The sequence below is a fragment of the Meles meles genome, chromosome 12 (genome assembly GCF_922984935.1).
Source record: "Meles meles chromosome 12, mMelMel3.1 paternal haplotype, whole genome shotgun sequence".
Lineage (NCBI taxonomy): Eukaryota > Metazoa > Chordata > Mammalia > Carnivora > Mustelidae > Meles > Meles meles.
This window is the reverse complement of record NC_060077.1, coordinates 6232800-6258729: the sequence shown is the minus strand read 5'-3', so window position 1 is coordinate 6258729 and position 25930 is coordinate 6232800. Positions and strand designations below refer to the sequence as shown.

The 25930-nt window shown below is 47.6% G+C and overlaps 1 protein-coding gene across 1 annotated transcript in view; it reads right to left on the bottom strand.

Annotated features, from left to right (window-relative positions):
* The window catches only part of KSR2 (kinase suppressor of ras 2), a 403084-nt gene that overhangs the window by 228665 nt on the left and 148489 nt on the right, over nt 1-25930 (bottom strand). Inside the window, exon 4 of the mRNA XM_046024145.1 lies at nt 8109-8622. Coding sequence (XP_045880101.1) covers nt 8109-8622 — 514 coding nt within the window. The remainder of the gene's footprint in view (nt 1-8108; nt 8623-25930) is intronic.

Here is a 25930-nt window from a genome sequence, read left to right as displayed (position 1 = left end):
ATACAAACACACTATGAGTGTTGATGCAAGGATTCCCAGCAAAGGATTCCTGCAGTTCTAGCCTCTCTCTATGGTGAGGGGAAGGGGGACCTCGACCTTCTATGCTTGTATTTTCAAAGTAAAGATATGGCTTCTGTAATGAAAACAAAATTATAATTGAAAATCACCTTTAAAAAAGATTTGCAAAAAAGGGAGGGGCTCACAGTGGGATTCTTCTTGAACACTGACCTTCTCCCATGCATTTACAATGGGATCTGTAGGGCACCTGGGTGGCTCCCTGGGTTAAGCCTCTGCCTTCAGCTGGGGTCATGATTTCAGGGTCCTGGGATCAAGCCCGTATTGGGTTCTTTGCTCAGCGGGAAGCCTGCTTCTGTCCGTCAAATAAATAAATAAAAATGTTAAAAAAAAAAAAAGAAGAAGAAGAAGAAGAAGAATTGTTAGATTTTTCCTTTTTCAACACTGTGGCCATGGGATTGATCCATGGACTGAAGTTTAGGTGACCAGAATCCCTGAGATGGCACGGACTTCATTTTCCAAACGGCTGACCATAAGGAATCAGTGCCAACTGATTCATACAAGTGTGGCCACAGAGCCTGAGGGAGGAAGACTGATAAGAACACCGGCGAGACTCTTGATAACCCCAATGTTTCAGTCTAACTGTATCTACAAGATTAGATTCATAGAGCTATGTCAGTGTTTTTCAATTTTTTTTTTCAGTATGAACCTTTAAGGAAACATTCTGGATTTTTGTTCTACTTGTCATCCCTAACCCCCAATAAAATTTTAATACCACAAATACACCACATCTCTATTTATGTAAGTGGCTCTTTGGAGGGTCATAAACTATTGTACTATCAGGTGGGTTTTTTTTTGTTTTGTTTTGTTTTTGTTTTTGCCTTCCTCTACCAAGAACTGATTTTTGCTCCCCTGGGGATGATTTCAGCCCCATTGAAAAAACACTGTGTGTTTATATTATGTATATATAGATTCTATACACATACATACATAGAAAACAAAGGACCAGCATATACTTTCCACTTTCTTCATCAATATCTTGTGTTGTCTCAATTTCCACAATAATCACGTATTACTTTTCGGGGGGTAAGGGGGAAGATTTCCTGCATGTATGTATGTGTGTGTTTCAAAAATGCCATGTAAGTAAAACCTCACACTTAACTCAAATGCAAAAAAAAAAAAAAAGGAAAGGAAAAGAAGAAAGTAAACAGCATTCTTTTTTTTTTTTAAAGATTTTATTTATTTATTTGACAGAGAGAGATCACAAGTAGGCAGAGAGGCAGACAGAGAGAGAGAGAGGGAAGCAGACTCCCTGCCGAGCAGAGAGCCTGATGCGGGACTCAATCCCAGGACCCTGAGATCATGACCTGAGCCGAAGGCAGCAGCTTAAACCACTGAGCCACCCAGGCGCCCCAGTAAATAGCATTCTGGGAATGAATACTAGGCAGGAAAAATGGTTTTGACTAAGAGCAATCATAGTAGTTCTGGTATTTTCTAGCAGACCCAGGCTCCCTATGGAGGTGAGAGACGTGCTATGGCTAGTATTTTCTTTTCTTGCCATGCTTCTTTCTAGAAATGCCCTCGGTATACTATTGGGGACCAGCTTGGAACCCAAACAGAGCATCTGATACACACCACCATGGGTATGCCAAGGGTAAAGTGTCTAAAACCTGGTCTTCCTCCAACCCCAAACTTACCAGCATGTTGGGGCCTGAAAACTCACAAAGAATCAACAGTCTTGAAAGACTCAGATCTTGGGCACCTGGGTGGCTCAGTGGGTTAAAACCTCTGCCTTCAGCTCAGGTCATGATCCCAGGGTCCTGGGATCGAGCCCCACATCGGGTTCTCTGCTCAGCGGGGATCCTACTTCCCTTCCTCTCTCTCTGCCTACTTGTGATCTGTCTGTCAAATAAATAAAATCTTAAAAAAAAAAAAAAAAAAGGAAAGAAAACAAAGATCCAGATCTGTTCAGAAAGATCCGTGACTTCTGAAATTCTGCTTTATCCATTATGAGGAAATCAAGGTAGACTTTTGTCAGCCAAGTTGTCAACAAAGAACCATGCCCAGCAAGGGTAAGAGGTTGATGGTGAGAAGAACCCAGACATGAAAGAGAACAATGAAACCAGAATGAGTCGAGTAATTCAGGATAAAGGGCTGGCTTCTCAAACCTTCTCACCTAATCCCTGATGGGGCTTATTCTAGCATCAAAGCTGTCCAGAGTAGAAAGAGCCCTCAGAGGAGGGAAAAAAATACGTATGTATATATATACACATATGTACACACACACACACACACACACACACACAAATATGTGTGTGTTTCACAAAACAACACTAATAGACATTACATGCAATACATTCCAATAGCAAGCCTAGGCTATTCTATTTCATTTCCTTAATGGGCTGATCGCAGCCCATTAAAATGGTGCCACCATCCACAAATGAGTCATGACCACGGATTCGAGAGCACACATGAATTCCAATCTCTCTGGCTCACAGATGAGAAAACTAAGATGGGTTAAACCCAAGGTCACAAAGCTACTCCCTTGCAGAACCAGGACTAGCTCAGACCAAGACACACGCTGGCGGTTGTCAGTCTACTTATTGGAATTCAACTCAACTGATGTCTCTCTGAAAACCCTTCCTTAAGCTCCCTGATTCGATTTAATCTCTGCCCTGGCTCCCCCTGCCCACACAGTCCAAAGTGCCATTGTCTCTGTTTTAGATTTTTTTTTTTTTAACTCCCAAAGGCTAGACACCCGGATATCCCTGTGGATCTAATGGCTGGGTCCAAGGCCAACCGGTCACATTGCGTCTCTATCTGACCACTCTGCTGCTTCCGTGCCATGAATCTCAGCATCTTGTGAGGTGAGGCAGGAGAAATACCTTCTTCAGGGAAGTGGAGAACTCGCTAAACTGGACAGAAGAACCCTGATGGGCAGAGCTGAACTTGGCCTGAATTCTGATAGACAATTTCTAAAACAGCTGATGGTAGATGAGTCGATTTGGAAGGCCTTGAAAAAGTAGGTGATTCAACCCTATCCAGACAGAGTAAATCCCTCAGAGATCTGGGGAAAGGCTCACATTTAAAGTGTGGGACTGGCATAAAAATAGAGACATAGGCCAATGGAACAGAATCAAAGGCCCGGAAATAAACCCAAATATATATGGTCAACTAATATTTGACAAGGGAGCCAAGAACACTCATTGAGGAAAGATAATGTCTTCAATCTTCAATAAATGGCATTGGGAAAACTGAATGTTCACATGCAAAAGAATGGAACTGGATCCCGACCTTATACCATTCACAAAAATTAAGTCAGATGGATTAAAGACTTAAATGTGAGTCCTGAAACCATAACTCTGAGAAGAAACCATAGGCTAAAAGCTCCTTGGTGGCTTCTTTGGATATGATAGCAAATGTAAAAGCAACAGAAGCAAAAATCAACAGATGGAACGATACCAAACTAAGACGCTTCTGCACAGAAAAAAAAAAATCAAAAAATGAAAAAGCAACCTATAGAATGGGAGAAAATATTTGCAAATCTGATAAAACATTATCAAGCTATATAAGAAACTCTTATATAACAAACTCTTACAACTCAATAGCAAAAAATCATCATCATCATCTGATTTTTAAATGGGCAGGGAACCTGAATAGACATTTTTTCTGAAGACACACAAATGGCCAACAGATCCAGGAAAAGCTGCTCAACATCGCTATCATCAGGGTCATTCAAATCAAAACCGCGATGAGGCATCACCTCACTCCCACTAGAATGGCTATTAACAAAAAGGCAAGACACGATGAGCTCTGGTAGGGACGTGGAAGAAAGGGAACCCTCACACACCACTGGTGGGAATGTAAATTGGTGCAACCACTATGGAAAACCACTATGGATGGTTCCTCAAAAAAAGTAAAACAGAATTACCCTAGGATCCAGCCATTCTACTTCTGGGTATATATCCAAAGGAGATGAAACTGCCATCTTGAAGCAATATCTGTACCCCCTTGGTCATTGCAGCGTTATTGATAGTAGCCAACAGATGGAAACAACCTAAGTGTCTGTCGACAGATGAATGAATAGAGGAAATGTGTACACACACACACGTATACACACAATGGAATATTATTCAGCCATAAAAAGGAAGGAAAGCTTGCCATTTGCAACAACATGGATAGAGCTTGAGGGGCATTATGCTGAGTGAAATCAGTCAGACACAGAAAGACAGATACTGCTTGACCTCACTTATATGTGGAATCTAAAAACATCAAACGTAGAAACAGGGAGTAGAAGGGGGTTGCTAGGGGTTGGGGCTGAGGGAAATGGGGAGATGTTGGCCAAAGGATGAAAACTTCTGGTTATAAGATGAATAAGTTCTGGAGATCTAGTGCACAGCTAGTGACTATAGTTAACAGCATTGTATTATATACTTGAAAGTGACTGAGGGAATAAATCTTAAATACACTCACCCCCAAAAAATTATGTGAGGTAATAGAAGTGTTAGCCTCATTGTGGTCATCATTTTGCAATACCTCTTTGTGTTAAATCGTCACCTTGCATGCCTTAAATGTATGTAATATTATATGTCAATAAAGCTGGAGAAATCCCCAAAGGTCAGCCTCTCTCACTTCACCCCTTCCTCACAGAGAAAAGCTCATGTGTCCGTAGAGCCTTTTTTCACGTCCCACAACCCGCTGCGGGTCGGCACAGGACGGGTGAGGGAGTTGCGCAGTTGGAAGAAACCACCGCGTCAGACCGTGAGTGACCATCCTATGTGATCGTGCCTTCCACCTTGAAGACCTTCCCAGGGCCTTAAAGGGAGAATGACTCTCTACAGCACAGCTTCTGACCCAGCAAACAACAGCCTGGGGCACCAAACCCAGCCAAGCCCTGATTTTTTTTTTTTTTTTTTTTTTTTTACAAATAAAGTTTTATTGGTATATCACCATGTCCATTCACTTACCTATAGCTGCTTCTGCTCCGCTGGGAGAGGTGCAGGCTGCATGGCCCACCAGACCTGAAACTTTCCTTATCTGGCCCTCCACAGAAAAAGGCTGCCAACCCCTAGCTCTTCTGCCTCTTTGCTGTTGTTGCCCTTGTCAATCTGGGTACCTCGTATAAGTGCCTTCATATGTGACTGAATCCCTTTGTGACTGGCTTCTTCTACTTGGCATACCGGTTTTTTTTTTTTAATATATTTATTTATTTAACAGAGAGAGCACAAATAGACAGAGAGGCAGGCAGAGAGAGAGGAAGGGAAAGCAGGCTCCCGCTGAGCAGAGAGCCCGACGTGGGGCTCGATCCCAGGACCCTGAGATCATGACCTGAGCTGAAGGCAGAGGTTTAACCCACTGAGCCACCCAGGTGCCCCTGGCATACCGGTTTTGAGATTCATCCCCACTGAAGCTCGTGTCAGAATTTCTTTCCTTTTGACGGCTGAATAATATTCCACTGGATAGAGGGCACACACTGTGTTTAGCCCTTTATCCACTGACGGACACTTGGGCTGTTTCCACTCTGGGGCTGCTGCAAAGAGTGCTGCCTCCTGGCTAACTCTTGAGTCTCCTCCTGCAACACCTGCCTTGGTCCCTTATCCACCGAGGCCTTCTGTTGCCCTCTGTCGATTCCTCAAATGTATGGTGCCCCCTTCTACCTTTTGGCCCGAGTACTTCCCACGCCCTCCACCTCCTACCCGTTCACCTTCTTAACCCCTCCTTAGCCTTCAGTCTCACCACTTCTGGAAACTCTCCGTGACCAGACTCTCCCTAGTTCCCCCACTCACCTCCCTGCCAGCTCAAACTCGATCAGCTCGGTCTGGTCAGGAGCTCTGATGGTACCCTGCACGGCATCCTTAAAACCTCTCATGCTGTTTGTAATTACTGACACAATCTTATAATATTTATGTCTGGTTATGTGATTAATGTCAGACTTCACGAGACCAAGGCTATGTATTTGCTTCCCGTTATACCCCCACTGATGAGCCTAGAGCCGAGAACCAACCACATTTCATCAATTCTAAGATATACATATCTTTTATATTTATCACAGGTTGCAATTTATAATCAATGTCTGTGATCCCCTTGCACATGGTGATGAGAGCTCATGAGACACTGGCTCGAACACTGAAGACCCTCGCAGGCAGGTGCTCCTCTAAACTCCGCAAGGGGGTAATTGAGGGCAACAGAAGGGGTCAGGTGTTAGTCCTAGACGGCCCGAGGACTGTGTTGCAAAAGTAACAGATGACAGTCCATGGGCTCTGTTTGCTTGAGACAGGAGGCAGGGAGAAGGTCTGAGTTCGGAGCAGGCTTCCTAAGTCCCTCTGCACACTTGCCGGGGACAGAGAGCCAGCTCTGGATAAATGCCGGAGTCAAAGGTGAATGAGTGCTGCTAGGGGGGTGAGGGTCTGAAAATCCCTGAGAGCCTTTGCAATGCCGCAGGAAGCCAAAGTGAAGGTCAGGTTCAGCCAGGGCCTCTGCCCTTTGTTTCCTACAGAAGCATGGGCCAGACACTCTGTCTCTGGCTTCCCTCAGCCCCCTACATGGGCCTTCACGTGCTGGAAATGCGATGGAACTCTCCCCGCTGCTCCCCCACATCCTAGCGGCAAGGATCCTAGAGCAGGGGTCCAGGGCTCTGACACAACAGGTACCAAACTCAGACTCCTTGTGGTGTTTCCTAGTAAGATTATAAATTATCATGTTAAAAAAGATTTTATTTATTTATTTGAGAGAGAAAGAAAGTACAAGCCAAGAGGAAAGGCAGAGAGAAGCAGACTCCCCTCCAAGCAGGGAGCGCTATGCGAGGCTTGATCCCAGGACTCTGGGATCATGACACGAGCCAAAGGCAGACGCTTAGGGATCATGACACGAACCAAAGGCAGACGCTTAACCAACTGAGCCACCCAGGCGCCCCTAAATCATCATTTCATGTTCTATGCCTTAATGGCAATTTTGTTCAAGTGTAGATATTTAAAACATGCTATCCACTTCTGGAAGCCTGTTTAGCATTTCTTCCATTTTTAAAACACCGAGAACCTCAAAAGAATGAAGAGACCTGGGTACTGCCAGCCTCCAAGGATCCCTTCTGCCAGGCCGGTATGTAGCTACCGAAAACTGCGTTACCCTCTGCTGGCAGCAAGATCCCCCCCACCAACCAGAGCCAGGCATACACTGCACTCCACTTTGATGATGTTCCCCCGGACGCCTACAGGCTCACCGTAAGCTTCTGCATGAAGTCCTTTGCTCTAATAGTCTAGTTTTCCACTCTCTGACCCACCCCCAACCCCAAGCAGACCCGGACATGCCTCTTCATGATAAGCACTAGCATGATCCAGCACGTGCTGCCCATACAACAGCCCCTTGCCCCCGGGGCCATTGCACACTTAAAATGCAGGGAATCCGAAATGATAGGAGCCGGAGGTCTAATACACACACTGGATCCTGAAGCCTTCATAGGGAAAAAAAAGAATGCAAACTATTTCGGTGTTAATATTTTGTATCGATTCTATCTCGCAATGGTAATATTTTGCCACATTTCGTTAAATGACACCTATTATCAAAAGATCACTTGTTTCTTTTCACTCTCTTTAATGCAATATTAGAAAATGTAAGGTTAGGTATGCAGCTCACAGCTCCTGTCCAGGGGCAGTGCTGGGGAAGAGCCTGCCGGAGCTGGCCAGCTTTCCCCATCCAAGGCCTGATGGCAAACATTTCCGGCTTCGCGGGTCATACCCAACTCAGCCGGGCGGCGGGAGAGCAGCCACAGGCAATGCACACAGGGATGAACCTGTCTGCGTTGGCACAAGTGCAGATGTGGCCCCCGGGGGATGGTTTACCGACTCTTGCTTTAGAGAATCCCTTGCTTAGAAGGGTCATTTCTAGAACATTCCCTTGCTTAAAAAGGGTCATTTCTGGAACGGGCTATTCATTTTTTCACGGGCTGTCGGTGAAAAGCCAGCTTTCGTTCAACTGAAGAAAGAAAAACACAAGTGCTCTCGAGGCTCCCCCAACCCGGGGAACTCCGGGGCCGTGAAGCCACCCCTGGCAGCCCCCAGGGCTCCGCGGCCTCCCGGGCCCCCACCAAACCCACTTACTTGGGCGTGTGGGCCTCCTCCACACGGTGACCCAGCTGGAACTCGTGCGACTTGCTTCGATGCAGGGCCGTGAAACCCGGAATCAAGTGGATCAGCTTCCGCGAGGAGGGCGGCGGGGTCCCCGGGGGCTTCAGCTTGTTCTTCCTCCGCATGGGCGGTGTGCCGGGCGGGGTCACGGTGGTGACGATGTTGGGCGTGCGCGGCGGCGTGCGCACCGCGTGCCGCTGCCGGGGAGACGGGGGCAGGGAGCGGGGGCCTGACTCCAGCGGCGGTGGCGGGCACAGACCCGGGTAGGCGTCCACGGTGAGCCTGTCCACGTGGGTGTACACGGGGGCCCCGGGCGAGGGGCTGGCGTGACAGTACTGCGGGACGCACTTGGTCTGGACCCTGGGGCTCTGGGAGAGGTGGGTGCGGATCCACGGGGTGGGCTCCGGGGGGCACACGGGATTGTTCTCCTTCCCAGTTTCCGTGGTGGGCCACTGGATGGTCCAGTCTTGTTTGGAAAGGTTGCCTCCTGAGTTGGAACAAGGAGCAGAGAGACAGCGGATAAGCCGGGAGACGAGTCTGGTAAGTTACACCTTAGGCACCTTGCGGTGTCGGCGCGTGACAGGGACTCCCTTACAGCGTCTGCACATCACACCCCACAGACACCACTGTGCGTGCACGTTATGCCTTATGCACCTCAGAGCACGCCTGTTGTCCAAGCCCCCCAGTCTCTGGTATTTGTTAGAACAGCCTGAACAGACGGTTAACAGGATCGCTCTGTATTATTTCTTACGACGGCACGTCAGTCTGCGATTAGCTCCATAAAAGTTTCAGCTGAAAAAATTGGAAATAAAAGCATTGACGGCAGGGCTGACTTTAGGTACAGTGCTCAGCCTCCTAAAGAGATGACATTGAAGCTGGCGTCAAGGACAAGAAGGGGACTGGATCACTAAGAGCCCAGGATAGAGCATGGCAGTTGTGGGGCGAAGGAGGCACAGGACAAGGAAAAAAGCATACAGACAGGAAGGGGCGGGGTTCTTTTCTTTTCTTTTAAGATATTTTTATTTATTTGACAGAGAGACAGTAAGAGAGGGAACACAAGCAGGCTTCACACTGAGCAGGGGCTCCATACGGGGGCTGGATCCCAGGACCCTGGGATCATGACCTGAGTAGAAGGCAAACACTTAATGACTGAGCCACCCAGGCACTCGGGGGCTCTTTCTTTTTTTTTAAAGTCTTGCAACAGTTTATTAGGGGAAAAAATGGAAGCTCAGTCAGGACTCCCTGCTGCTCCTTCTATCTCCCACCCTGTGCTCTCTCTCTCAAATAAAAAATTAAATCTTTTTTTAAAAAATCCCCACTGTCTGGGCACCTGAGTGGATCAGTCAGTTAAGCGGCTGCCTTTAGCTCAGGTCATGACCCCAGGATCCTGGGATCGAGCCCCATGTCAGGCTCCTTGCTCAGCAGAGAGCTTGCCTCTCCCCCTACCTCTCCCTCTGCCTGCCACTCTGCCTACCTGTGCTCTCTCTCTCTGTGTGTCAAATAAATAAATAAAATCTTTTTCAAAAAAATCCCCACTGTCTGAATGCAAGCTGGGGTTTTCAGCCCCGGTATAAGTTAAACCAAAAAAATTAAAATAAAAATTTAAAAAATTGTGCATGAACATCTTCACTCCTTTGCAATGCTGGAATGGCAAATACCAAAGTGGTCTTACATACACACACTCTGTGCTAAGAGATACAAAGAGATATAAAAGCATAAGGGTCGGGGCGCCTGGGTGGCTCAGTGGGTTAAGCCTCTGCCTTCGGCTCAGGTCATGATCTCAGGGTCCTGGGATCAAGCCCCACATCGGGTTCTCTGCTCAGCAGGGAGCCTGCTTCCCCCCTCTCTCTGCCTGCTGCTCTGCCTGCTTGTGATCTCTTTCTCTATCAAATAAATAAAATAAAATCTAAAAAAAAAAAAAAATAAGGGTCAAATAACACTAAGTGGACAGGCTCCAAACCCACCTAAGTTAGGGTAGGCACTTTCTTAGGTCCCTTTTAGGGGTGGCTCCTCGGAGGCAATGTGCTCAAGGTGTAGTGACAATGGGGTGAATGGCTCAAGGAGAGGCCAAAGGGACAGGCCACCAGGACCACGGGCCAAACGCAGTGTAGTTTTAATGCCAAGGTCAGTGGGAAGCCAATGCCAAGGTCAGTGGGAAGCCAATGGGAGTTTTGATATGAAGTTCCTTTCTCAAAGGTCTTGCGTGGACAAGCAGAGTCTGTGGAAGGTTCTGCAGGGCTCCTGGCTCGAGATGATGCTTGGCCCACGTGGGTGGTGGCCGCAAAGACGGAGGGAAGTCAGTGGGGATCGCTGCATGACGAAGCAGGACCTGGCAGAAGGCCATCGAGTGGGCCCTCCCATCAAGGGCCAAGGAAGTGATGAGGGGCAGAAACGAATTCCAGCTTGCGGCTGGCTAGCAATAACCATAATAATTACTATAAGGACCATAACAAGAGCTAATTTATAGAACATTTGACAGTTTACAAAGTGCTTTCATGAACACTGACTCACTGCCCCATTTTTAATTAAAACTACTCATTTGGTTATTATATATTCATTATAGAAAAATTAGAAAACTCAGATAAGGAAAAAGGCAATGTTGGTCCACAGCCTATAACCACCATCCCTATTAATGTTTGGCTGTGGAGCCTGCCAGATGGTTTTCTGTGCATCTTTTTTCAAGAAATGCCATAAGATCTTATTGAACAACTTGTCCTCTGCTTTCTTCATTTGTTACATTCGGATTGCTTTACATCTTCTCTCATTTTTGTAACTCTGTGTGCAAAGGGCCATTTTGGTCTCTACTTTGTAGGTAAGGACATGGAAGCACAGAAATGAAGATGTGCCCAAGGTCACACCAGAGAGGGGGACAGGCAGCTGGGGTTCAAATCCAGGGCCTGGGCCACCAACACAACTGGGGCCCAGGGGCAGCTGAGACAGGCCTGGGACTCTACTGAGGCCCCCAGGCCATCATGGATGAGCCAAATGGGAACAGAAACTGGAGTGAGGGCTCATTTCTGACACGGGTCTCCCTTTTCCATTCTCCCATCCTTTGCCAGAACATTCTACCAAAGTCACCATCACTATGGTGGTATATATAAGCTCTAAATATAGACAAACATACGATTAGCCCCGTGACTATGAGCCAGCTCTTGAGTCTCATCCGATTTGCTTCTGGTGCTCACCGTGCCCGCCCCTGGGGTTGGGTGTGTGCCTCTCCCCTGCCTCAAGTTGCTCCCAGTCTGGCGCAGAGACTGACAATGAAATGAGCACGCACGACAATTCCGCTCCTGTATTGACCCGAAGGAAGTGAACGCAGGCACTCGAATGCTTGGATGTCAGTGTTCCCAGCAGCCCTGGGCACACCAGGCAAAAGGTAGAAACACCCCAATGTCCATTGATCTGTCGGATGGATACACCAAATGCGGCATGTCTCTACAATGGGACATTATTCTGCCATAAGAAAGAACAAGGTGCTGACGCGTGCTACAACTGGGATACACCTCAAACATATGATGCTAAGTGACAGAAGCCACACATGAAAAGTCACATTGTGTGTGATCCCATTTATGAAGGGTCCAGGATAGGGAAATCTACAGAGACAGAAAGCAGATCGGTGGCTGCCAGAGGCTGGGGCGGGGAGGGGGGGATGGGAAGCAACTGTTTCATGGGTACAGGTTTCCTTTTGGGGTGATAAAAATTGGGGGAACTTAAGAGGCAGTGGTGGCACCATAGTGTGAATGCACTAAATGCCATGGAACTGCTCCCTTTAAAATGGCCATTGTTCTGTGAGCTTCACCTCGAGGAAGTCAATAAGGCAGTACCCACAATGGGGAACAGGGAATCTGATGCCAGAGAACACAGAGGCCAGGAACCCAGCTCCTGGGAGAGGGTAGGGAAAGGTATCCTGGGGGACGTGGCACCGATGCCCCGACCTTGAGGTTGAAGGAGAACTCCCCAGGAAAGCAATGGAGTCAAGAGCAGGGGGAGATGGGTGGAGACCTGACAGCAGGGTCAAGGCCAGGAGATGACCAAATGGAGGATTACAAGGAGCTCGTTGTGGCTGGAGCTATCTGGAGGGAGGAAGAAATTGCAAGCCCAGGCCAGAAAGAAGGGCGAAGGAGAACCATCCGGGGACTTGCTCTCGTAAGTGCAGGAGGATATTGAGAGGGAGAGGTCAACGTGACCGATCCCCTGTGGCTAAACTTCCCAAAGGGATGTGGTCTCCTGCCGCTCATCACGCACCTGTAAGCTAAAGGCTGGGACCTCAGCCCTGCAGTCATGCCAAGGGAGAGACCAGCACTTCCCCCAACCATAAACAACCACAGCCAAGTTCCTGTCTGGCCATATTACCATATTCACGAGACTTGGGCCCCCAAACTCTTGCTCACGCCAAGGGAAGGGTTGGCTCTCCCAGCGGGCAAAGGCTAAGAAGTGGTATGGGGCTGGAGGCCAAGGTTCTGCCCATGATATCACTGTTAGATCCCAGCCACTGGTCACATAGGGCGAGGGCTGGTGTTCCCCCATCGTGTGGCTTAAAAATCGGTCCATTTGCCAGCAAGTCTGCTGGAGCCCAAAGTGCTGGCCCTGTCCCTTTGTCCCTTTAATCAATGGGCACAGGCTGTGTGGGCAACAAATCTTTTTTTTTTTTTTAAATTCCAGTTTAGTTAACACACAGTGTTATATTAGGTTCAGGCGGACAATAGAGTGATTCAGCACTCCCATACATCACCCGGTACTCATGCCCACAAGCGCCCTCCTCCATCCCCATCTCCTATCTCCCCACACCCCCCACCACCTCCCCTCTGGTAACCATGGGTTTGTTCTCTGCAGTTGAGAATCTGTTGCTTGTTTTGTTTTGGTTTCTCTCTCTCTCTCGTTTCCTTTGCTCATTTTTTTTTTTATTTCTTTAGTTCCACATGAGTGAAATCATATGGTATTTGTCTTTCTCTAATTTATTTCACTTAGCATTATACTCTCTAGCTCCAATCATGTTGTTGCAACTGGCAAGACTTCATTCTTTCTTATGGCTGAGTAATATTACATTGTATACATATATGCCACATTGTCTCTATCCATTCATCAGTCCATGGACACTTGGGCTGCTTCCATGTCTTGGCTATTGTAAATAATGCTGCTATAAACACAGGGATGCATGTAACCTATATTTGAATTAGTGTTTTTGTACTTTTGGGATAAATATCCAGTAGTGTGATTGCTGGATCATAACGTAGTTCTATTTTTCAACTTTTTCAGGAAGCTCCATACTGTTTTCCACAGTGGCTGCACCAGTTTGCATTCCCACCACCAGAGCAAGAGGGTTGCTTTTTCTCCACACCCTTGTCAACACCTGTTGTTTCTTGTGGTTGTTGACTTTAGCCATTCTGGCAGGTGTGAGATGGTACCTGGTTATAGTTTTGACTTTCACTTCCCTGGTAAGTGATGATGAGCACCTTTCATGTGTAGACATCCGTTCTTATTGCTCGACAGGACCCATTGTGGGTAGGGGAGGGAGACGATCAGGTGAGTGTTGAGGAAAGCTGTGTTTGGCCAGAGCATGGAGAAAGGATTGGACATGTCAAAGGTAGCAGCAAGCCCGGCCTGAGGCCACTGAAGGCATGTGGATGGGAGATGATAAGGACCTGGGGCAGGGTTGTGGCAGCAAAGATGGAGAGAAGGGGATTGATTGGGCACAAGCAGAGGAGAAAAATACAGCTAACATTTACTGAGAACTTACTATTTCCTGACACTGATGTGTAATTTACATGTAAAAAAGTTATATAGCTACATAGTAATACTAGTAGGCGAACATCACTCTACTTTATAGATGAGGAAATTGAGGCACAGAGATGTTAAATGGCTTGTTCAAGACCAGGCAGCTGCAAAGAGGACAGCTGGGATTACAGTCTCCATCCCTAAGCATGACACTAAGCCAAGGCTGACCCTCTGATCTCCAGCCTGGGTCACCCAGTGGCTCATAGCACTGATCACAGTGAGAGGAGACACAGGAGAAGGACACTGATCACAAAGGCGGTGGAGAGCTCAGGGTCACACAGGCTGAGTCTGAGGTTCCTGAGGACATCAAGTGGGAGATGCCTGGGATACAGCAGAACCTCTCCCGCAGCCCCTCCTCTCCCTAGGAATCCTGAGGTCACTCCTAAGGAAGAAGTTCTTTTTCTAGACTGAGAAAATGGTTCATGAGATTCTAAAACCTCCCGAGTGTATCCAAGAGTCACCTCCGCCTCCTTTCCCGTCAGATCCTTGAGTCTCCGGAGCAGATATCCACCCCATGGCCCTAAACCACGGGACAGGGAGGGGAGGTAATGAGCACATCACCCACTGCCTGGCTCCCACAGAAGGAAGGGAGGCAGCTCCGGGTTTGGGAGACTCACCTTCCGAACTGAAAGAACAAGAACGGATTCTAAACAAACATTGAGCAAGGAAGCAGCCATTTTATTTGCACCGAACACCTGAACTTTGCAACATGATGCTTGCAAGTTAACTTGCTCTGACCTTGCCTTGCTGTGACTCAACCACTTCAACTATAAAACAGGAATCACAGCAGCGCTTTCCCCCAGGACTGGTCTGAATATTAAATAAGACAATGCAAGGAAAGCAGTTAGCATATCTCTGGCCCGCAGCCAATGTTGCATAAATGTTCATGTAAGATGGGAATAAAAGCATCTATTTCACACGATACTGGGGAGGATTAAATGAGATAAGCGTATAAATCGACGTGCATTCAGTGACTATATCCCTGACCTTGCCCTATAGAAAGCAAACCCATGAAGCAAAAGCCAATGAATGAGTCCTTATGGCAGTTAACATTCTATCCAACCAAAAAAAAAAAAAAAAAAAAGCTGAAATCTGAAATCCTAACCCTCGGGACCCATGAATGGGACCTTATTAGCTAAAAGGGTCTTTGCAGATGTGATCAAGTTAAAATGAGGGAACCCTGGATGGGGGTGTGGGGCGTCCTAAATGCAATGATTGGTGTCCTTATAAGAAAAGAGAGAACCCAAAGGAGAGACCATGTGCACACAGAGGCAGAGTAAAGGGATGCAGGTACAAACCAAGGAATGCCAGAGATCACCAGAAAGCCCCAGGAGCTAGGACAGGGGCCTGGCACAACTTCTGCCCCCGAGGCTTCTGACAGAGCTTGGCCCTGCCCATATCTTGGTTTGAAACGTGAAGCCCTCAGAACCATGAGAAAATACATTCCTGCTGCTTTAAACCACCTGCATTAGGGTGGCTTTGTTAGAGCGGCCCTAGGAAATGAAGACAGCCCTCAGCCAGGAGCCAAGGATGCTTACTGACTACAGACTGGGGAGTCATGATATAAAAGGAAGCATTTGGAGGGCACCTGCCAGACTCGGGATTCAGTGCTCATCTTACTTGCCCCGTCAGGTAAGTGCTATTGACCCATATTCTAAATGAGCTCTGGATGAGTGACAGGACGTGGCTAACGTCCCATAGTGGGTAATGAACATATACCTTTCTCTTTCATCTTTGTCACAGGGCATCCTGCCATTGAGCCGGCCTGAAACCGCCAAAGCCTGAAAGTTCCTCCAAACACACACACACATACACACACACACACACACACACACACACACACACACACACATCCCTTCCCCCACCAGGTTCAAGGAAGCATCGAGGTACCCCCCAAGAATCCCTGCGCTAAAGTTGTTTTAAGTCTGAAGGATGAAAAGAGAGCGAGCACAGCTTTACCCCTGCCAAACTGCCCTCTCCATCAATTACTCTTCCTCTTCACCCCTACGTTTCAAAATCAGAAGTTTGGGAATGAAGAAGCCAAGTGCCTCATTTCATTACCCAAATTGTCAGCTGCTCAATTGACAGGGATAGGCTTCTCTCTGCCGAGGCTTCCGAAGTGCTTTCACTGATGGGCTGTATTATAACAACTCTTCCCCTCTCTCTTTTGATCCTCTTTTTAATAAAGTCGGAGGGAAAAAGGTAATTTTTCATTTTAAATAGGGAAGGTGTGGCACCAAGGTGCTCTGGGGGTTATTAATCGTGGCTCTCGCTCTCTTGTCATCCGTTTCTAGAAAATCATTTTATTTCAAGTCTTGAAATGGGCGGGGAGAAGGGAATAGGTTTTAAGAAATGAAAGGTCTGAGTATTGATTAAAGACATTTCAAGGTGTAAGGGTTTTTCTTCTGACATTCTCCGATAAGGGACTAAGAGAAATAAAAGCCATTCTCGAGGGAGAAAATGCTGTCAGAAAGTCTAGGCAAGTGTCTAACTTCTTTGTCCCTTCCCATTAAAATTTATAAACGGGCAAACACGTGACTTCGAACTCGTCTGAATTTCAGAGCCAGCAGCAGAATGCGGAGACGCTCGAGCCCTTCAGAGGCAGAGAGGAAAGTCTGCAATTTCAGCATCGCCACTGCTGGTAATTTTCATGACTATTTCAAAGCACCTGTTCGTTGAATCCTTCCAACTTCCTAAGAGAAATACAACTTCTAGATGTGGGCTGAAGAGATTAGATTGAAGTCATCGGGGAACAACCGAAAAGTTTTTACTTTAATCTTCCTAAGTCTGCGGCAAGAGACAGAACTTCTGGATGTTGGTTGAAAATGTTTCTCTGGAGTCATTGGTAAAGGAAAAAAAAGTAACAATAACAATCATTATTCACACTAATGATACTTACGATTTATTGAGAACTATGTGTCAGATAGTGTTCTAAGTATTTTGTATGCATAACTTCACATTATCCTCATCAGCCCTGGGGAAGAAAATTCTGCTCTCGTCTCCATTTCACGGTGGAGGAAGTGGGAGATGATCTGAGAGACTGAGTTGCCCAAGATCCCACAGCTAGCAAGTGGCAGAGTGGGATTTCCAGGCCAGGTCTCCATCCCTCACCTTCACAGCCTTCCAGGACACCCTCCAGAAAAGAGAAAACCATCCGGAAAGCCCTCGAAAGGCTGAACCATTTTACACAGACCTGCCAGTCAGCACCAGGAGCAGTACTGTCTGACCCTTCAAAAGTCAACTAACGATGACACTTGTTTTAGGGCACAATCCCTGAAAGAGTGAAACCTGAAATCCAGGAAGAAGTTCAAGTTTCTAGCGGTACTTGCAAAAAGAAGCAAATAAGGACAAATGAAAAACACAGTTGCCAAAGCAATTCAACACTGGCAAGAATCTTAATCTAAGACCTCATTAATGAGCTTGGCATCTGGCCGAGCCGTGGGTCCCGCTGGGCCCTGTTCTCCCCAACCCCGGTGTCCCCAAGCAGAACCAAACAAACGCACTGACCCCAGTCTGGGCAGGTCATCTAGGAGAAGGGACGGGGCTGGGAGCTTGGGCTCTGACCCAGTAATGCCTCTCAGGCCCTGCCCTCTACAGCATTTCCACGTTTATCACCCACCAAAGATCCAGGGAGATCAACCTTCAGTCACGAAATTTGGGGGAGCTTTCCTATTCTAACAAAGTTCTTTTTTTCCTAAAACTGGGTACACTTCGCATTAACCATTTTAAAGAGCAGGATTCAGTGGCATTGGTACATTCACAATGTTGCCTCTATCCATTCCAAAAACTGGTCATCACCCCAAAAGAGAATCCCATACCCATGAAGCAGCCACTCCTCCTCCCTCCCCCCCCCCCCCCATTCTCCCAGCCCCTGGCGAACCACTAATCTGTCTTCTGTCCCTCTGGGTTTACCTATTCTGGATTTTTCATATAAATGAAGTCATACAATACGTGATCTTGTGTAACTGGCCTCTTTCACTTCGTACAATATTTTCAAGGTTTATCCATGGTGTAGGGTGTATCAGAATCATATTCCTTTTTGTGGCCGAATAACATTCCCTTGTAAGACTAGCCCACATATCATTTAACTGATCACCAGCTGATGGACATTTACTGGCTTTTGCCTGTTATGAACAGGGCTGCTAGGAACATCGGCATTACAAGTATATGAACAACTGCTTTTCAGTTCTTTGGGGGACAGAGCCAGGAGCAGAATTGCTGGGTCCCGGAGTAAACCATTGTGTTTAACCTTGCACACCTGGGTGGCTCAGTGGGTTAAAGCCTCTGCCTTCGGCTCAAGTCATGACCCCAGGGTACTGGGTTCGAGCCCCGCATCGGGCTCTCTGCTCAGTGGAGCCTGCTTCACTTCCTCTCTCTCTGCCTGCCTCTCTGCCTACTTGTGATCTCTCTCCCTCTGTCAAATAAATAAATAAAATCTTTAAAAAAAAAAAAAAAAACCTTCTGAGAAACCACCAAACTTTCCCACAGCAGCTATACCATTCACATTCCCACCAGCAATGTACAAGGGTTCTGATATCTACACATGCTAGGCTGCTCGTTATTTTACTTTGATGACGATGATTGCCATCCCAGGGAGCATGTAACAAAGCACTCTTTATAAAAACCATAGTTAAAGTTCGCCGAGTGCTTGCTGTGGCCACGCTCCCTCTCATCCTCACGCCTTCTTGCATTTAATTCTCTTTAACAATCTTGTGGGCTTGGTGAGGGCTTGGAAAAGTTGAAACACTCACCCAAGGCCAGGATCTGAACTCTGGCAATCTGACCCCAGAGCATGGTTCTCTCGACGGCCACACGGCATACAGCACGTCTGAATTAATCCCCACAGCCACCCAAGGGGAGGCCTATTATCAGTCCCATCTTTCAGATGGAAAAAATGAGTCTCAGAGAAGAGCAGGGACTCTCCCTAGGCCCACCCATCGACAAAGCTCCCAGGTCTATCCCACTCTAAATCCCATGGCGCTTTGCCCCCACCGTGCAAATACTCTTTGACAGTATTCAGTGTTTTCATTGTCAAGAACAATTAAAATTGTGACTGGGCTGCTTCGGGCCTCCAGAATGAAGAGAGCAACTGTGACCATCTGTTGGGCATTTTCGACTGAAAACAACCTTCCTGGTTAATATCACAGTTAGAATCTGCATGGGGAATGTTGCGATGAAACACGTCCCAGACAATCTTGTGGTTGGGGCGTTTGATGGAGCAGCGAGCAGCAAGCCCTCTTAAGTGTTGAAGCCCCAATTCGCACGAGTCCAGATTTCAGGGCTTGAGGGTAGAGGCAATATTCAGGGTATCATCTACAACATCTGCGTTGTTGGTAATAACGGGGTCTGACTTTGGATCCTACAGTCTCATTGGAACTATGGTTCTGAACCTCACTGACTGTTCTCATCACAAGGCAACTCTAACGCCCCAACGTCCCAACTAACGCCCCAACGTGGACAGCGAGCAGAGGAGACTGCAGAGTGGGCTAGACCAACCTCGGGATACCCAGGATCCAGGCAGGTGCAGGCACAGCCCCGCCCCCCTTCCTACAATGCCGAGCGAGCGCTCATCAGCATCAGTCACTACTCAACCCTCCTCCTCTGCGTCCTCCCCATTTCCCCACTCAGTGCGATTATTTTGTTATATAGTCAATTCTTGTTATTTGCAGCCATTACGTTCTGTGAAGATGCTGCAAACACTGAAACTTTGTTCCTCGTGGAAATAATGAGGTTAGATTCCTAGAAGCCTCTGCCACATTTTGTCAACGGATTCATAGGTCATCCTATTTTTATGTGGGTTTTGGTCTAAAGGCATCTTGTGTAATATAGATAGCCAATTCATTAACAGCAAATTCACGGCCATCAATGCTACCACTTGAGATGGAAAGCCGGAACAAACCTTATGTAACAATGTCTTTTTCTCCATAAGGTATGGGGCAGCCTTCTTGTGCTCAGACGGCACCTCAGCCCTGTGCTCTGGGTCATCTCAAACAGTGAAATCACCAACCAAAAAAACTACAGAAACTATGAAAAATGTGGCACTAACTTCAAGACCACCGAAAGGACTCTGGTTCATACTCTGAGAGCTGAAGTGAGAAGGCAGAACGTCACCTTTTTGGACCTCAGCTGAGGACGTAAGCATCAGATAACTCAAATTTTTCACCAGTCTGTACACACAAGTATTGATTTGGGGGGTACAAATACATTTTAGCAAGTACAAGAATCTGCAGATACGGAATTCAAGAATGATGAAGATTGACTAGATTTATCTGTTTCTTTTTTTTTTAAGATTTTATTTATTTATTTGACAGAGAGATACAAGTAGGCAGAGAGGCAGGCAGAGAGAGGGGAAGCAGGCTCCCCACCAAGCAGAGAGCCCGATGCAGGCGGGGCTTGATCCCAGGACCCTGGGATCATGACTGAGCTGAAGGCAGAGGCTTAACCCACTGAGCCACCCAGGCGCCCCTGGATTTATCTGTTTCTTTATAATCTGTCTTCCCGCTAAAATACAAAGTCTGAGAGGGCAGGGACCCAGGCTTTCTTACCACAGTATTTGCTCGGCACCAAGCACAGTGCCTGACAAGAAACAAACACAGATTTTTTTTTTTACAACATATGTGTATATCACATCATCACGTGGTACCCTTTAAACCCATGCAATGTATTTGTCGATTATGTCTCATTAAAGCTGGGAAAAATTAATAAATACAGATATTTTTATCATGGTACCTAAATGATATGTTGCTTCCATCCATACTGGGGGAATGATTCAGTTCTTGAACACTCATAAACCCTACCGCCATGACTGGGGCTATCAGTTATACCACCTATCCTGAATTCAGGCAGAAATGAGGTGGGAAATGCCATGCCTTAGCCACAATTCCATGCATGCCTGGGGTTGTCCTGAGCAGATGAAGTCTTGGGAAATAAAGGTCTGGCGACCCAAGGAAACAGGTAGAAGATGTCCTTATCTCGAGCCTGTCTCCCTTTGGCTCTACATCCTCTGAGAAACAGCGTGCCTTGGACCCCCTGCCCTCTCCCCCGGCTCCAGCTCTCTGCAAAGAATGGGCAAATGGGCTGCCCCATCCGTGGGCCTTGGAGGAAGAAGCTGGGGAGGCCCACCCGGCTCAGCTCAGCTCTGAGGGCTGCAGCAGGGAAGAGTCCACACCAGCAGAACCCACATTGGAAAAGATGACCTCTGAGGCTCTTCCAATTCCAGAACTCACCTCCCTTTGAGCGACAGGCACGATATTAGTTTTTTAACCTCCTGTGTTGGCAAATTCAAGAAAGCCAAAAGCAGCATTAGATCACCTTCCGTGCTGCAAAGCACCTTATTTTTATCTCCAGACGACGGGGTTGGAGAGCAGCTTTTCCCAAACTTCCTGTTTTCTCCCTTGCCACGTGGATGGAGTATGACCAGCATCTGCCTCGCTTTCTCTCCTTTCTCTCCCAGCTGCCCTCTCCAGGGACAATGCTTGTGAAGCTTTGCAGCCTGGTGCAGCAGGGAGGTAAGTTTTTTCGGGTTATACTCACAGTCTTGACCCAGAGGCGGAGAGAAACGCAGATGCTTCCAAGAAAAGGGGTGTTGGGTAAACTTTTATTATCCTTCACCCTGTTAACAAAGGCAGACACCTCCCTGGGCACCAGGGGGCTTCTCCAAGACGTCTAGGTTTAGCACTTCCCGAGATAACTCCTTGACACAGGACAATAGAACCCAGATCCCAGCTCCACCACTCCCTAGCTGTGTGACCCGCTTGCACCTGGATGAATGCTGACATTCACAAACCTTGAACATGCTGCTACATGAAACAAGCCAGAAACCAAAAGGACACATAGTATCAAATTTCCCTCTTAAATGTGGTATCCAGAGTAGTTAACTCCAGAAGCAGAAGGGAGGTTAGCAAGGGCGGGGGTTGCTTCATGGGCCGAGTTTCAGGGAGATGACTGAAACCAGATCGAGGGAGGGACAGTGGCGGTGATTATGTGGGTGTGAATGAACTTCAAGCCACTTTTAACATACTGAAACTGGTCAATTTTCTGCTGTGTGCATTTACAAAATTAAAAAATTACTGCCACCTGTTTCTTTGTATGTTTTTAATTTTTTTTTAAAGATTTTAGGTATTTGAGAAATAGACCACAAGCACAGAGGGAGAGGGAAAAGGAGAGGGAGACAGGGAAGCTGACTCCCCACTGAGCAGGAGCCTGACACGGGGCTCAATCCCAGGACCCTGAGATCATAACCCAACCTGAAGACAGATGCTTAACCAAGTGAGCCACCCAGGAGCCCGTCTTTGTATGTGTTTTAAAAGAGTAACCAGAAACGTTAGATTACATACATGGCTCGCCTTGTCTCCCCCCAAGACATACAATGTCCCATGTGGGTCTGGAAGAAGAGGCAAACACTAAATGCAGAATCACACTTCCATCGTTTAGTTAGAACAGAAAAGAAGGAGCTGAGGGCTGGGGAGAAGTTTCCCAAGAGGAATCTTCGAGCTGGGGTCTGGCGGATGTGTGGTGGTGAAGCAGGCAAAGAGACAGGGCAAGTGTCCCCGCTGGAACCAGCACGTGTGTCAGGAGGGGCCCCACTGGAGGAACTGCGAAGGGCTAGTGGGGCCAGGGTGGGTGGGAACTGAGCCAGGAGACGTGGGCAAGGGCCTCGGGACCAAGGCGGGGATTTGAGGACGTACCCAGGGCACGGCGCCATCCGTGCTCCCACATCCCTGCGGACCGCCCCTCAGAAGCTGAGCCCATAGCACTTAAACAGCAGATCTGTCCATGTCTGCAGGTCAGCCGTGAACTTCTGGAAGCCACGTCCTGGCACCTTCCATCTCAGCCTCGGGCACAACACTGGCACCAATAAATGTTTGCAGGCTTGATCTGGGAGAGGTCCACACACATGGGTGCATCCCCGTAGCCCCTAACCTTTCCCCTGCACCCAGCCTGCCCCTGGAGCCCAAACATCATGTTCGCCATGCTTCCAAAGGATATTTCTGAAAGCAGAAGCTGCCAAGTCCAGAGATAAAGAGCAAATGCATAATGAAAAACGCCCCCCGCCCAGGTCTAAACAATAATTAAACTTTCTACACTAATAAAAATCACAGACCAAGAGGAAAACAAGCTTGGCTGGATATTAGCAATGTCGATGCTCAATGTGAGAGCCTTCTACCCGCAGTGACTACCCCAGGGGACCAGTCTGATACTGACAGATAAGGCACCAAGCTTGAGCCGTCCAGTTCCTTACTTGTGGAGCGCTGACTATGGAGCGAGCGAGCACAGGGAGGTGTTGGAAGTCTCAGCTTCCAGCCAGCTGTATCTGGACCAGAACTCCTGTCTCAGATCGGGAATGCCTGCTCTCCCATCGCAGCAGGAACTTCTGGCTATCGTTCAAACGATCGTTAGTACGGATCATGAGGAAACTAACATATTTTTAAGGACCTACTATGCACCAGGAGCCGTGCAGACACCTTGCCCATACTATCTCATTTTACTTTTTATAGCTATATCATTCACAGGGTACAGATGACACTCGGGGGTGTGTGGGGGGAGGGGGTCCTAAGTTTTACTTGGTCTAAAGCTATATAGCTATTATAAAAATGATCCAAACAATGGACCCAGGGTTCCCCCCTAACCCTCTTGTGGTGGAGGGACGGAAGGAAGAAGAGAGGGAAGTTCAACTGACCAAAAATAAATAAATAAATAGATAGATAGATAAAGAGGCAGAAAACTGGAGAAAGCGCAGGAATGGGAACTAGCCCCCCAGACTCCCTGCGGACCCCCTATGTGAGTAGGGTCAGCACCTGGGGAAGCAAAAGGGGTAATGGCCAAGAAAAACACTAACATATTTCTGAAATAGAAACGACAAAGTAAAACCCACTGCATTTAAGCATAAAATGGTTTCGCAAATGGCTGAATTCAATACATATTTCAATAAATATTGACTGAGCGCTACCGTGTGCTGCTGGCTGTGGGCTCCATGCTCACGGTGCACGGAACAAGCAATAACGGTGATAATGACCTTCAGGGAGAGTTAACTCCTGGGAGCCAGTTACCACTCCCAATGCTTAGATCTCCTAACCCAGTCTTTGCAATGGTGCCACGAGGGAGATGCGAAGATTTCCCCCATTCTGTAGATGAAGGATGGGGGGGATGGGTCCCCTGACCCCCAGGGTCCCCAGCAGGGAGTTGTGGGGGAGCAAGGTGCCCAGGAAAGCAGCTTCAACACCATGCAGATGCTGTAGGCAAGACACCAGGTGGCATGACAATGGTTTAGATCCTGACTTCGCCTCTCTTGGCCTCTGTGTTCTCCCCTATACAATGGGGATAGCGTCGCCTACCTCCCAGGATTACTCTGAGCACCTACTTGAGCCCAGATTTCAAAAATATCCACCCCAGTTCTGGTCTGGCCTCGACGGAGTAGGCCCATCCTGGCAGACTATCTTCCTCACTGGTGACAGCCAGAAACTCGGGAAAAACACAAAAGCAGCTGCCTGAGGGTTCAAAGAACATAAAGAAAGCAGGGAAATAGGGGAGGGAGGTAAAAAGATGAAGAAAGATCAGTAATACGGTAATGGAGCGTTTCCTGCAATTCCTAGCTGTGTTGGAAAGTGGCTGGAGTCTAGGAACGCCGCGCTGTGTGGATGTGCGGAGCCAACTTTCCAGAGCTGCCCCGCTTTCCGTGCAAAGAACCCAAAAACGAGGCGCCGCGTGCACAAGGATGTAAAGGGAAGGGGCGCCTGGGTGGCTCAGATGGTTAAGGTTAAGGCTCAGGTCATGATCCCAGCATCCTGGCATCAAGCCCCACATCGCGCTCCTGGCTCAGCGGGGAGTCTGCTTTTCCCTCTCCCTCTGCCTCTCCCGCTGGTTATGCTCTCTGTCTCTGCATCTCTTTGTTTCAAATAAATAAATAAAATCCTTTTAAAAAATTAATGTAAAGGTAATCTTTTTTCTTTTTTTTTTTCCCCTCTCCCAGCCCTGCCTGAGGTCAGCTGAGCCATAAAACCGCACTCACATGACACAGAAACGGCACAGACACCTAAGCCCCCAAGAGAAAACCCATCGCTTTGGCGAGAAGAACTGGGAGTAGGGACCAATGTTTTGTGAATCACGGAAGGGAGAATCCATGGGGCTTTTCTCTCTTTCCTCTCACCGTTTTGTCGCAAGGACAGGGTCAACTCATTCAGAATCGCACAACAGGACAGGAGACGAAAAGTTTTGGCCAAAAGAACCAGGAGAAAGAAGTCCCTGGGAGTCAGACAGTTTGGAAGCGCTCCCCGAAAGGAAACGCGGAAAGAGCTCCCTAATTCTGTGTGTGAGACACCCCGTGTGCTTAGAACAAACCCAGAGAAGCATCACCAAAACTTTGAGAAATGGTCTTGTGCTGGACCACCACCCCTAGAAAGCAAGACAGAACGTGCTGCCTGAACCAAACAGACTGACTGCTTAAGAAAATCAACACAAAACAGACAAAAATTAATATTCCCCAGAGGAGACCCAGAATCTTACAACAGATATTCCAAATGTCCAGGAGATACTCAAAAACTACTCCAGCGCTTACTGATGGAATACATAGGACAGCTATAATATGCAGGAGAGTGAAAACCACAATGGCTATCTTTATACTAAGCACAATATGAAAAACTAGTCCCCACCCTCTGGGGCGTTATAATCGAAGCCTGATTATAACGATACAGTCAAATAGAATTAAGGAACCAAAAGCGGGGATTTCGAGTGGCTCAGTCGGTTAAGTGTCTGCCTTCAGCTCAGGTCATGATCCCAGGGTCCTGGGATCAAGCTCCGCATCAGGCTCCCTGGTCTACAGGGAGTCTGCATCTCCCTCTCCCACTCTCCCTGCTTGTGTTTCCTCTCTGGCTATCTCTCTCTGTGTCAAATAAATAAAATCTTTTTTTAAAAAAAAAAAGGAAAGAGGGGCGCCTGGTTGGCTCAGTGTGTTAAGCCTCTGCCTTCGGCTCAGGTCATGATCCCAGGGTCCTGGGATCAAACCCCACATCGGGCTCTCTGCT